Below are 15,075 nucleotides of genomic sequence, written 5' to 3'. Positions count from 1 at the left end.
TTTTTAACAGGATAACGTACACGACGGAGAGATGGCTGATGATGTCTAAAAATGATTGACATTAGAATACGTTTCATCACAACATGAGAGTTTAATTACCTTGAACAACAAACGCTCTCGGTCGGCATAGATGCGCAGTCGCGGGACAGACATTGTGGATTTTGCCCCGCTCTCACCTCCTCAACTCTCGGATCGTCTTCATTCTGATGGACGTTCTGAGTAACGTCTTCTGTATTAGTCTCCTCGCTTATGTTACCCTCAGGCTCAAACTGAACACGCCGAAGACATGTTTATATCGCAGGAGAATCAAGACCGTCGCGACCGATCGACGTCACTACCCAGAATCCGCTGCGACGTTAACCGGCGGCCTAAAAGTGCAAGGATGTTTATTTATTTATTTTTTTTAAACCGACATCTAGAGTGTTTTAGTATAGCGGATTCATATAGCAGACGTCTGCGTTAATCTAACAAGCCGTACAAGTCTTCGTAGTCGGGGTTCCCTTTAATAGCTTAAAATGACCTTGGACACGGTGCGGAGAGAGCAAGATGCAAAGAGGAAACTCTTATACACACACACACACACACACACACACACACGTATTACTATATTATCCATTAATATAATTGCTACATCTAAACCTAACCTTAACCTATTTATTTATTTATTATTTATATTTTTTCTTTATTATTATTTTTTAAAATATAAGCAGACAAATGTCACCACAAGGTCAAAACTGTCAGATATCCCTATTACTGTAGGTCCCCATCAAAGATATAAAAACATGTACACATTTGTATGTAGAGACACACACACACACACACACACACACACACACACACCATCTGCTCTAAGCCTAATAGAGTCCTGTTGGTGCATCTGTAATGTCAATTCAGGTGAGAGGCTGTGTGTGTGTGTGTGTGTGTGTGTGTGTGTGTGTGTGTGTGTGCGTTTGTTCTCCGCTCTGCTGCATCTAATTTCCAAAACTGCAGGTGGACCAGAGCTAGGATGGCTAGATCAAAGATAGACAGCGAAAAAATAGCGAGAGAAAGAGAGAGGGGGGGAATCGATGGAATGAACTGTGTCTCCTCATTTTGTGCAGCTCTCAGAAGCTCTACGGTTTGTTTATAAACACACACACACACACACAAACACTTCTCACACCATTGTAGCTCACTCTTGTCTCCTGACTGGAAGGCTGGTGTAGGATGATATGGAGGGGGGGAGGGGGTGTTTCTCCTCTGCTCTCCTCACGTGTGGATCGATGAGGAAGAGGAGAGTCCTTCCTCAGGCGAGGCGAGGCGAGGCGCTCCGTCTGAAGCCTGCATGCCGCATTATCAGCTCTCCACTCTCACCACACTACATTACCATTCTGTTGGTAGCAGCACTTTTCTTTTTTATTCTTTCTTTTTTTTTTTATTCCCCCGCAGACTTGCCCCTGCAGTGTGAGAGGAGAGAGAGAGAGAGAGAGAGATGTGCTGTGTTTGCTGCCTGGAGGATGCAGGCTTTATCGGGTTGCTTTGTGGGCTCCTTTCCGGAGGTTGCACAGCTCCAGCGTGAAGCTGCACACGTGGTTCTCCGGGGATCTGAGGAGTGTGAGAGAATGCGATCACGGCGCTGGGTTAACTGAGGATACGTGTGATGAGATCAGATTGGCAACTATGGAAACAAACAAGCAAACAAAAAAGCTCCCAGACTGCACTGTGTAAGGAATTAACCCCTTGGGGATGTGCAGTTATAGGAAAATAATCAATCACAGGGTGGTAGTGAGATACGGCTCGGACCAAAGCTGATCCTTCTCCTATAACAGCGTGTGTTTTATTCCTCTTATACCACATGGGTTTGCCAATGATTACAGTTTTAATTTATTAATGAACGACCCGTCGCATTTTTAACCATTTATAGTTACATTTAATTTTGTGCTTTGTTATATAACAGCATGTTTTTTTTTTTTTTTTTAAATCTGTTTATTATTAGGTTTAGATTACGGGGCGTCCGATATCGGGTCTCAAACAAGTCCCTGCGAATGAGCTGTTATTATAGAAACCATAACAATAGCCAATCAGATTTGAGAATTTAACAGCGTAGTGATTACCAGTATATATATATTTTTTTCAACACGAATGTTAGCCGTGTAGCCTTTTATATTATATACATTTTATATTATATATAAAAAATAGTAGGGGTGTAAACTTTTGCACTGAGTTTAGGAACTATTTTATAATGTACTTCTTTATAATGTCTAGTAGACCATCCGGGAACCTTTGGGATTTGGGACACAGTGATGCTAATATCGGATAGTGTCCAGGACGTATAGTAGGTGAATCGGGACGCAGCTTCAGAACTTGAATGTTAAGCACTAGCACTAGTTTTTTTTTTTCCGTCGTGTAAGATTAATGGTTGTGTAAAAGGAGTACCATGTTTATCTTGATGCAGAGACTAATGTTCTCTTTCCGTTCGTTGCGTGACGTGTCAGTGTGTCCCAGTGCTTGCATACTCTTTTTTTTTTTTTTTTTTTTTTGCTACACACTCAAGTACAAGTATGTACTACTACTTCACAAAAAAGAGTGCATACTTTTAGTGCATAGTATAAATTGGGATTTATTTCTGTCTCATCCTCAGAGATTTGTGGTTAAAAGTGTGGTGGAGTGTGTGAGCAAGTGAGTGTGTGTGTGAATGAGAGAGCGGATGTGTGAGTGTGAATATAAGAGAGGGTGAATGAGAGAGAGGGTGTGAGTGTGAATATGAGACAGTGTGTGTGCGGATGTGTGTGTGTGAATATGAGAGAGTCTGTGTGTGAATATAGGAGAGTGTGAATGAGAGAGCGGATGTGTGAGTGTGAATATGAGAGAGAGTGTGTGTGAGTGTGAATATAAGAGTGTGTGAATGAGAGAGTGGATTTGTGAGTGTGAATGAGAGAGCGGATGTGTGAGTGTGAATATGAGAGAGAGTGTGTGTGAGTGTGAATATAAGAGTGTGTGAATGAGAGAGTGGATTTGTGAGTGTGAATGAGAGAGCGGATGTGTGAGTGTGAATATGAGAGAGAGTGTGTGTGAGTGTGAATATAAGAGTGTGTGAATGAGAGAGTGGATTTGTGAGTGTGAATATGAGAGAGAGTGTGAATGAGAGAGCGGATGTGTGAGTGTGAATATGAGAGAGAGTGTGTGTGAGTGTGAATGAGAGTGGATGTGTGAGTGTGAATATAAGAGTGTGTGAATGAGAGAGAGGGTGTGAGTGTGAATATGAGACAGAGTGAGTGTGAATATGAGAGAGGCTGTGTGTGTGAGTGTGAATATAAGAGAGTGTGAATATGAGAGAGAGACTGTGTGTGTGTGTGAGTGTTGCACAGCTCTTCCTTTCACTTCTCGGCAGTAGTTATGTTTATCCCAGCTTGCAGTGACGTAATTTCTGTGACTGACAGGCAACACAATCCTGAACCAGAAGGCGATGAGGAAGCGTCTGGGGAAAGGAAACAAAACTGTATTTATTTTCTTTGTCAGGATGACGGCCTTTTACACACCACCGCTCCTCAGCACCTCCTGATAACCACAACAACCAAACACCAGCTGTGTCTGACAGCACTGAGGGGTGTGTGTGTGTGTGTGTGTGTGTGTGTGTGTGTGTGTGTTTCAGCCGAGTTCCTTATGCCTGTGTGTTTCCTCCTTGTCTTCTACACTGCAGTGATGCTGACTCTCTCCCGCTCTCTCTCGCTCTCTCTCTTCCTCTCTCTCCCTCTCTCTTTCACATTTTCCACAGGACACACCAGCATCTTTTAAAAATAAAAGAGCTGTACGGTCGGATTTGTTTAAATCTTAAAACCCGGACCTCCCAGTGAAGGAGTGTCGCTCTGATAAAAGCAGAGCTCTCCTGCACGACGTTTTCCCATTAACAGGAAGGCAGACCCCAAGCCGAGGGAGGCGGCGTGAAGGGAACCACACGTTCGCATTTGTTACCGCGGTGACAAGCGTGTGCGTCGTGCTTGATGGAGATGATCACTCAGATCGTCTATTTCTGCCCCGCTTCCCTCCCGCCTCTTCCTTAACCACCCCCCCCTTCCCCCGGCCCGTCAGCCCTCCTCCCGAACGGTTCACTAATGTGTTGTTGCGAATGCGCTGACGGAGCCTCGAACCCCTTAATGGCTTTAATATAGTGCATGCTGGGATTTAGAGGAAATGAATTGTGCTGATTCTGGTCCTTTCCGTCGTTCCCATCACATAATCGTACATCTCCACACGCCCTGCATCATAAATTTACCCAACACTCCTCTCCTGTATACAAGGCTGCACACACACACACGGGCTAATTAAAGCTTAATGGAACACAGAGAGCATGCGTGCAGGTGTCAGGACAAAGTGTGTTCTCTCGAGTGTGTGTGTGTGTGGCGCTGGTTGTTCATTATCATTGTTATCTGCTCCTAATGGGACGCGGGGTGGATGGGGAAGTACAGGGGGTTAAAAAGCCACAGAGATCGAATCTGCTTAACAACTCACTGCTGCTCCGGTAAATGATTTTAAAGTAGTTGGTAAATGAAGTGAGTTAGTGCTGGTGGACAACCCCACCAACACCACGGTGCACGTGTAGCAACACACACACACACACACACAACACTATCACGTATGTGAATGAGAGAGTGAGTGTAAAACCGTGTGTGTGTATGCGAGAGAGTGAGTGTGAGCGAGAGAGTGAGAGTGTATCTTAGAGTGTGAGTGAGAAAGAGAGTGTGTGTCTGTGTATGTATGTGTAAGTGAGAGTGTGAGAGAGAGTGTGTGCGAGAGAGAGAGAGTGTCTGTGTGAGAGTGTGTGTGTGTGCGAGAGAGAGAGAGTGTCTGTGTGAGAGAGTGTAAGTGAGAGTGTGTGTGCGCGCGAGAGAGAGTGTGTATGTATGTGTAAGAGAGTGTGCGTGTGTCTGTGAGAGAGTGTAGTTAGAGTGTGTGTGTGAGAGAGAGAGAGAGAGTGTGTATGTGTGAGAGAGTGTGTGTGCGTGCGAGAGAGAGTGTGTATATGTGAGAGAGTGTAAGTGAGTGTGGGAGTGTGAGAGAGTGCATGTGTCTGTGCTTTCCATTTTTTCTCTGCTGTGCTGAGTTTGTGTGTGTGTGTGTGTGTGTGTGTGTGTGTGTGTGTGTGTGTGTTACAGAATTATTAGTGTCTTCTCAAATGTCAGTTTTAGTGAATAGTGCGTATGTGACTGTGTGTGTCTGTGGTGTTCTGCTTCCTGTAGAGCACATTGTCAGTAGTTGAGGATTGAGTGTGACAGAATGAACTCCAGTGAAGCGTAATTGTCGTTCTCTCTCCTCACTGTGAGATCCGAGTACAGTGTGAATGAAAGAGGTGTTCATTACTATGAAAGGAAGTGCGCTCTGAGAAAAAGGGGTGTGGTTGGGGGTGTAGGCGAAAAGACAACAGACAGACGTCGTGGATCTCTGTGTGTATGAAAACCCACAATAACACACACTCCTGATTCGGTAGCGTCCCTAATGCATATAGATTACTGACGTTAAATACACTAATGTTAACTCGGTCGAAACCACGTTGTTACATTTTATTTCACCTTACTGAACTCGAAACATTCTCCATTTACTACGACTGCTGTCTTTCACACGTGAACATCGAGACCAGAGAATACTGTACATTTAACTGACCACCGTACTGACCAGCGTACTGACCACTGTACTAACCACTGTACTGACCAGCGTACTGACCAGCGTACTGACCAGTGTACTGACCAGTGTACTGACCACTGTACTGACCAGCGTACTAACCACTGTACTGACCAGTGTACTGACCACTGTACTGACCACTGTGCTGACCAGCGTACTAACCACTGTGCTGACCAGCGTACTAACCACTGTACTGACCAGCGTACTAATTGGTGTACTAACCACTGTACTTACCACTGTACTAACCACTGTACTTACCAGTGTACTAACCACTGTACTAACCAGCGTACTAACCACTGTACTGACCAGCGTACTAATTGGTGTACTAACCACTGTACTTACCAGTGTACTAACCACTGTACTTACCAGTGTACTAACCACTGTACTAACCAGCGTACTAACCACTGTACTGACCAGCGTACTAACCAGCGTACTGACCACTGTACTGACCAGCATACTAACCACTGTACTAACCAGCGTACTGACCACTGTACTGACCAGCATACTAACCACTGTACTGACCAGCGTACTAACCACTGTACTAACCACTGTACTAACCAGCGTACTAACCACTGTACTGACCAGCGTACTAACCAGCGTACTGACCACTGTACTGACCAGCATACTAACCACTGTACTAACCAGCGTACTGACCACTGTACTGACCAGCATACTAACCACTGTACTGACCAGCATACTAACCACTGTACTAACCACTGTACTAACCAGCGTACTAACCACTGTACTAACCACTGTACTGACCAGCGTACTGACCACTGTACTGACCAGCATACTAACCACTGTACTAACCACTGTACTGACCAGCATACTAACCACTGTACTAACCACTGTACTAACCAGCGTACTAACCACTGTACTAACCACTGTACTGACCAGCGTACTGACCACTGTACTGACCAGCATACTAACCACTGTACTAACCACTGTACTAACCAGCGTACTAACCACTGTACTAACCACTGTACTGACCAGCGTACTAACCACTGTACCAACCACTGTACTGACCAGCGTACTAACCACTTTACTGACCAGCGTACTAACCACTGTACTGGCCAGCGTACTAACCCCTGTAAGACCTACCATCCTAATCAGTCCCTCCAGGGTTTCACGATCGCACACATTAACGCAAAATCATGCAAACTCCGCAACCTTCAGAGGACCTTGAGAATTTCTCAAAATTACCACAGATTTTCTGCAGATTCGGGCCAAAACGTGTCATGTGACGTCATCTCCACGCACGTTCAGCCAAAGCCCTCTTCGATTCACATGCATCGAACACGAGTACAGCTAAAAGGCCTCGTTTACCAACAGACATCACTGTGAAAGAGCGCGCAGAACAATTTCACGCTATTGCGATTTCGCCGATAGTTTTCCGCATAAAAAGCGCAAAAAAAACTCCTCAAGTTGCATCGCAGCTTTTGAAAAATTCCAACGTAAAATCTCCAACTCCGCGAGATCCTGTATGGATGCGTATAAGCAAAAAGCGTAAAGGTCAGCAGTTGTGGTTAGATTTGACGACGTCTTTTTCTAAATATCAGGTCTCCAGTCAAGCCTTGTTTTATGTTTTGTTTTTATAAGTATCAAACCCTCTCGCAGCGACGTTGCAATTTCAAAAAAATGTGCAGTTTGGTGTGCGACGGGCCCAACACGCCGTTTTTGGCTAACACGCAGGTCCGGCGTCGGCCTCCTGCCTCGACTTTGAAGGTCAGCGTGGCTACATGGGGACGAAAGTCTGGATTAAGGAAGCTGAGGTGAGAGGCGGCGTTAAAACCTACTTGGCAGCTCATTGAGAGTGCAGTCACAACGCTGAATACCAGAGAGAGAGTGTGTGTGTGTGTGTGTGTGTGTGTGTGTGTGTGATAGAGGTTAGAGAGGCAGAGATTCCTGCTGGCTCAGTGTTTTTTCTCTGGGCTTTGCTGGTCCTTGGTGAGCAGCAGCACTCTGAGCTCCTGAGGAAAAAGAGAGATGAAGGAGAGACGACACTCGGGTGCTCTGATGAGCTCAGGGACGTCCTCGATGTTTGAGCTCTTATCGCACTAGTTGTGATTGTGCTACCACTGCAGAAACACAAGTAAAGTGTGTGTGTGTAAGTGGTGAGTGCTTACCTTGACTTTACCTAGTTATGAATGCATTTGCTTTTCCTCAGCTGGCTGAAGTCACATGTTGCATCATTATCTGTAATAGATCATGCTGGTTTGTCCCCAAAAAGTCCAAGGAAGATGAATATAATTCAAAAGTAAGTGGTGTTGGGCGGGTGATGGGGCATCTACCTAGCAACTGATGCAATGAGTAGAGATGTTCTGCAGCACTTCTGCCCCCTAACTGCCGAACAGCGCTATTACATCTCTCAGATTAATAGCGAACTTAATCAGCTTCATTTGCGAGACGTTGAATCTGAAATGAAAGCACGTGCAAAGTAATAAATGCAAATTGATAATGCAGGTGAGGTTTTAAAAATGATATCAGAATGCAGGTGGACTGAATGTGAGTGTTTCTCACTTTTTCTGTCTCTCTCTCAACTATCTCTCTCTCTCTCTCTCTCTCTCTCTGATTTTGGTCTTGGCGACTGTGTCTTTTTCTGAATATTGTTATTTACATTTACATTTTTGGGCGCTCGGTTGTTTAGTGGTTAGCACGTTCGCCTCACACCTCACACCTAGGCTCCAGGTTTCCCCGTGAGCCTGAAGGAAAGGATAAGCGGTATAGAAGATGGATGGATGGACGGACACTTACATTTATTCATTTACATTACGCTTTTATCCAAAGCGACTTACAGATGAGGAAATACAAGCAAAGCGATATATCGAGCGGAGAACAGTACAATAGTGCTACTGTACACGATTTATAATTGAGTTCTAGAGAAGCAAAGTGCGCAGAGTGGAGGTGTAAGAGCCAGAGTACGTTGTGGTGGTATGTTGGTGGTTGGGTGGTATGTTGGTGGTTGGGTGGTGGTTGCTTTTCTGTTGTTGCAGTCCAATAAGATAGATACTTTTCTTTTTGTGTGTTAATTATTTGGTTGGGTCGGATTCTGTTCCTGAGGCTGATTATTGTTAGTTGTGTTAGTCTGTATGTGGAGCCTCAGGACCAGAAGGCTTTTTCACTGTTGATTTGGAATGATGAGAGTTGGGGGTCACTCAGTTTGGGACGTTTCCTTTTCTCAGTGTGGATTAATAGAGGGTGCTGGCCTAATTCTGCCCTGCACGCATGGTTCGGTGTGTTCCTCTGTACCCTCAGGATGCCTTTAGAAACATCTGTATGCAGGGCTTCAATTGGATTTTTGTCCCATTTTTCAAAAATCATGATTCAGGAGATTTTCTTCACTGCCATATCGTGCCACTGGTTCTGTACCTGGTTCTGTAACTACGTACCTAACTACCTAAGTTTGAGCCAGATCCTAATGGGCATTGGAAATTGGATAGATTTTTTAACGGCGTAGAAAACCTTTCTTGCTTTTCAGTTCTTTCACAGCCAGGTTAAGGGTTCCATTTGCACTGAATTTCAGTCCGAGGTATGTATAGCTTGTGGCATGATCGATTTTGGTCGTACTAAGGGTGTGAAACTGTATCTCTTAACCTGACATGTGGGGCTTTTCTGAAATGTTAGAACTTTTATTTTAGTTGGGCTTTTGGTCAGGGCCCGGGTCTGACAGAACCTGTGTAGGAAGTCTAGGTTCTGCTGTAGACCCTCTGGTCTCTCTCTCTCTCTCTGTTTCTCTCTCTTTTTCTACTCCCTTTCTCACTATCTCGCGCTCTCTCTCTCTCTCTCTCTCTCTCTTTCTCTCTTTATCCACCTCTCTTACTGTCTCTGTCTGTCTGTTTCCAGGCAGTACTATGAGATGCTGTACAACACAGCAGACGAGTTGTTGAACCTGGTGGTGGATCAGGGCGTGCGTTACAGCGAGCTGGAGTACATCAACGCTCTGAGCCTCCTGCACCGCAGCCAGACGGGCGTGGGAGACCTGAGCGTCCAGAACACACGCCTGCAGCGCCTCAAAGAGATCATCTGCGAGCAGGCCGCCATCAAACAGGCCACCAAGGACAAGAAGATCACCACCGTGTAAACACACACACACAAAACGCATACCTGCAAAAACCTGTATATGCTCAGTCGCTCTTTCACTTAATGGTCAACACTAGAAGATGAAAAAAAGCATTGCACACATGCTGTTTATATATATTTACACACACACACACACACACACACACACGCACACGAAATTAGTCTTTAATGAAATAATCCCTCGGAGCCTGTCTCACAAACCGCGGCTTCACCTTGTGGAATAATCTGGACGCGTGACTCGAGGACACAGTCATCTCATTTTCCTGTAATTTAAAAGCACTGCTCTCGGTTATATGGCGCCTTACACACACACACACACACACACACACACACACACACACACACATCAGGCCGTGTCCACAATCACACATGGCAGATTAGAGCACTGGAATTATTATCTGAGAGTCCCTGCGAAGTGTTTAGTTCTCTTAGGAAGGGAAAGGCATTCTTTTATTCTGCATTTCTTTGCGTTTCTTCAACACTGCCGTTTATTTAGAGGGAAGGATGATTGATCGTATATGGTGTCTTTAGAACTCGGGCTCGGTGAGGTGTTTGTGTGTGTATGTGTGTGTGTGAGAGAGAGAGAGAGAGAGAGAGAGAGAGAGAGAGAGAGAGAGAGAGAGAGAGAGAGAGATCTCCAGCCTCCAACTGCAGCTATTAAAGCTTTAATTTGCCGCTTTTTTCCTTAAGTCTTACTCACTTAGTCCGTCTCTCACTCACTCACTCTCACACACACACACACACTCTCGCTCTCTCATTCACACACACGGAGAGCCACAAATCATTCATTCTTTCTGCCCCATGGTGTTTTTAGTTCATTAACTCGGAAGAAAAGTGCTTAACAAGAGAGGGAGAAAGAAAGCCCTGTCGATAGAGAAACACGGGAAGCAGGCAGCGGCGTTCCCTGAAGCCAGCGCAGCGATACATCATTATGACTCGGTGTCAGGAATCAATAACGGCCTGCGGGGGCTGCTGAACGTGTTAACGTGGAGAAAACATCTTTAATATTCCGACTTCATTTGAATGATCGCGTGCATACGGAGAGGAAGCGATGGGGAGGTTGCAGAAATGTCGCCGGAGCGAAGCTCTGTGGAGTGCAGCTGGTTTTCTGAGTGCTAGTGACGTCCTGATACGTTTCAGCTTAACGTCGTAGTTTCAGGCGTTTTTTTTTTTTTTTTTTTTTTTTTAAACATTTTTTTAACATTAATCACCAGAATGCCCAGAAACTCCTATATATATTTAGTATGTTTTATTCGTGGTGTGGGTTTTCACTGTCCCAAGCGTCGATGTTGTGCACACAGCTATGTAAAATGATTAGTTACTGATTTCTTTTGCTTCGGACGTGTTTCGCGTCCATCACGTTACTATTCGACGTACCGACAGGGAACGAAATTTCCCTCGTTTTCATTTCAATTCTGTACATCATCATCAAATCTGAAATAAATAAATAAAATCGACTCCTTTTTGTCTGTGGGTTATTTCATTACGGATCAGATAACACTGTGTTTTTTGGCATTATTTTTTTTTTATACTAAGTACTAATGACCCGAGAGTCCTGCTCAGCTTTTATTGCTTAAGCATATCGGACAGATACAGTACTCTGGCCCTAAACCATGTACTGATTGATAGACTAGTACCTAGAAGTCAATTCTGTAACAAGCAGGGAGCCAGTGTACTTATTTAAGAATCAGGATGATGTGATCCATTTTGTAGTTAGTGGTTTATTCCTTAGCAAGGTATGGTATGTAAGGTATGGTATGTAATGTGTAGTTGATCAAAGTGGCCCATGAGTCTATATGGTACTGCTGGACAGTTTCATTTAACACCAGAACGAGGTAAGTACAATTGAAAAAAACTAAAGTGCTATGAAGAAATGCAGATCTTAATTGATCGTATTGTACATATTACAGTTTTATGTCTCTTACTGATCAATAAAAGCGCAATATATGACCAGGATTCAACACGCAGTCAGACTTACCTGCAGTCCCGGGGTATTTATTGTGTCAGAGGAGGTTGGTTGCTTATCAAACATCGTGTGTTTCCATTAAATACTGTTATTATTTTAAAGAGTAAAATTCATTCTACTGTACTCTGTTGACTCTATATTTTCCACAACAGCAAAGCGTTAAAACTTTATTTGATGCGCTATATGTCCAAAGGTCTGTGGGCACCTGACCAAAACACTCAGGTGTTTGTTGAACATCTCATTCCAGACTGTAGTCCACTTTTTGCTGATTTAATAGCCTCCACTCATTAGATTTTAAATGTTGGGTTAGTGAGATCAGGCACTGATGTTGGGATGGCGAGGAGGCTCCAGTTCATCCCAAAGGTGTTGAGGTTGAGGTCAGGGCTCTGTGCAGGACACTCGGGTTCTTCCAGTCCAACCTTAACACACCATGTCCTCATGGAGCTGGCTTTGTGCACAGGTGCATCGTCATGCTGGAACAGGTCTGAACCTCTTATTTCCAGTGAAGGAAAATTGTATATAATACTACAGCGGACAAAGACAGTGTTTACAATTGTGTGTTTCCAACTTTGTGGCAAGAGGCTCGAGAAGAACCACATCCTCAGGTGTCCATCCATTTTGGTTAGAGGTATCATAAAGCGGAAGAAGTTGGAGACTAACCAGAGGGTCCGATGCTCTCATAAATAAAGGTACCACACTGGACTATTTAGATTTTACCTGAAAATGTAAATATAGTGTTCCTTTTGAAAATAATTTAAGGTACATAACGGAACCTTAAGGATCTCAGATATACATTAAATCTAAACCACATGCACTGTCCTAGGTAGTCATTATAAGAAGTCATTCATTAAAAGTTGCATTTTCAGCTGAATTTATTAAACCACTCGAAGCATTCGTTGTGTTAAAGTATTTCAGTTGCTTCTGTTTGATTTGTTCACTGCAAACACCTGAAAGTCTAAATTTTGACAATAAACCTGATTTACAATGGGGGTTAATTAATTTTGATTGCAACTTGCAACCTGTAGCTTTACAATCATGATGTCTTTTTTTTTTTAGTATAATTTTAAATAAAGTTATCAGTTTAAAAAGTGTGATTATGTCATTTCAATGGCTTTCTCTTTAGGCTATGCTTCAGTGAAACACAAATCCACTCCCAACAATAACTGAGGCTAGTAACATGGACTGATGTGTCCACACAGGATCCAGGTGTAAGGCACATCTGCAGGAGATCCAAAGGAAGGTAAGTAAATGAAATGGGTCAGATAGACAGACCTGATGTGAAGGATCTCAAGAACTATCTTGGTGCATATTAGAAGCAGTAAGACCATCTAACCAAGCTAAACCCTGTGGGATATAGATCCAGTGATTAGTTCTGCAGCTAATGAAGACAAATCCCAGCCAGAATGCACATTAGCTCAATATAAGTAGATTGTCTTGGTACTTTGCTGGGAAATCAACAGGATTCTGATCCAGCAGAGTGCTCAAGACCAAGACTGAGAATGAACCAACTGTCGAACTCGTTATGATCCCAACGTACAGCCTAAAATAATCAAACTGTTTCATGTAAGAAGAGTCAGCAGGTTATTTATTATGCAACCCTGCTTATATAATATCACCATCTGCCATTTTATCTGAGCATAATTTAAGAGAAATGATTTCTAATTTCTGGGGAATGGGTTATTAAGTTAATTATGTGTGCACATACACGCACTGAGCACTTTATTAGGAACACTATACTAATACAGGGAAGGGCCTCCGTTTGCTCAAGTGTTTGTAGAATGGATTCCGCAAGATGTTGGAAGTATTCCTTTAAGATTTCTGGTCTATGTTGACGTGAATTAGTTCCTGCAGAGTTTGACAGGTGCGCTTTCATGCTGTGAATCTCTACCACATCCTGAAGGTGTTCTATTGGATTCAAGCAAAGATGGATTGGTGTTAACGGACCCAAAGTGTGCCAAGAAAACATTCTCCACACCGTCACACCACCTCCATCAGCCTGGACTGTTGACACAAGGCAGGTTGGGTCCAGGGATTCAAGCTGTTGGTGCCGAATACTGACTCTAACATCTGTGTGCCTCAGAAGATATCTGGATTCATCAGATCGGGCTACGTTTTTCCAGTCTTCAACTGTCCAGTTTTGGTGAGCCTGTGCTCACTGCAGCCTCAGCTTTCTGTTCTTGGCCGACAGAAGTTATGCCCAACGTGGTCTTCTGCTGTTGTAGGCCATCCACCTCAAGGATCAACGTATTGTCCATTTTGAGATGCTTTTCTGTTCACAATTGTACAGAGTGGTCATCTGAGTTACTGTAGCCTTTCTGTCAGCTCGAACCAGTCTGGCCATCCATTCTCCGTTGACCTTTCTCATCAACAAGGCATTTCCGCTGGAATGTTTTTTCCTTTTTCTTTTCTTTTATTTTTTTTGATGGTTGTTGTGAACTGGCCAGTATCTGCATGATTTTATGCATTGCACTGCTGCCACACAATTGGCTGATTAGATAATTGCATGAATGTGTAGATGTACAGGTGTTCGTATTAAAGTAATGCTTAATTTATATCACATTCATTTCATCTTGATTTTAAATAATGGATAATCATTTTGCTATTTAATTCGAATTCTTCTAAATTGCTTATTATGATTGTTGTACATTTACAATAATATAAATATAAGGAGGACAGACTGTGTTCTGTGAGCAGGTAGACAGTGATCGGGGATTGTTCACTGTGCTTAGCACCGCCTCTGGCAGTCTTCTGGTTAGGAATAAATCACCACCTTATTAGGCTCCATGTTAAAATCACTACACTAAATCACCACTTTATTTGACGTACTTGGCTGAGATGCTGTGTTTCTACTGACCTAATTGTGATCACATTCCTAAAGCCAACTAACATTGGCTTCATCCATCCATCCATCCTAAAGCCAACTAACATTGGCTTTATCCATCCATCCATCCATCCATCCTAAAGCCAACTAACATTGGCTTTATCCATCCATCCATCCATCCATCCATCCTAAAGCCAACTAACATTGGCTTTATCCATCCATCCATCCATCCATCCTAAAGGCAACTAACATTGGCTTTATCCATCCATCCATCCTAAAGCCAACTAACATTGGCTTTATCCATATATCCATCCATCCATCCTAAAGCCAACTAACATTGGCTTTATCCATCCATCCACCCATCCATCCTAAAGCCAACTAACATTGGCTTTATCCATCCATCCATCCATCCATCCATCCTAAAGCCAACTAACATTGGCTTTATCCATCCATCCATCCATCCATCCTAAAGCCAACTAACATTGGCTTTATCCATCCATCCATCCATCCTAAAGCCAACTAACATTGGCTTTATCCATCCATCCATCCATCC

The 15,075-nt window shown here is 43.6% G+C and overlaps 1 protein-coding gene across 1 annotated transcript in view; it reads left to right on the top strand.

Moving 5' to 3' along the window:
- The window catches only part of exoc4 (exocyst complex component 4), a 160,597-nt gene extending 149,405 nt beyond the window's left edge, over positions 1-11,192 (top strand). The window contains exon 18 of the mRNA XM_017494424.3: positions 9,499-11,192. Coding sequence (XP_017349913.1) covers positions 9,499-9,736 — 238 coding nt within the window. The 3' untranslated portion in view covers positions 9,737-11,192. The remainder of the gene's footprint in view (positions 1-9,498) is intronic.
- Positions 11,193-15,075: the final 3,883 nt, after the last annotated feature.

The sequence above is a fragment of the Ictalurus punctatus genome, chromosome 19 (genome assembly GCF_001660625.3).
Source record: "Ictalurus punctatus breed USDA103 chromosome 19, Coco_2.0, whole genome shotgun sequence".
Classification (NCBI taxonomy): domain Eukaryota; kingdom Metazoa; phylum Chordata; class Actinopteri; order Siluriformes; family Ictaluridae; genus Ictalurus; species Ictalurus punctatus.
This window is presented reverse-complemented; position numbering and strand designations above follow the sequence as displayed.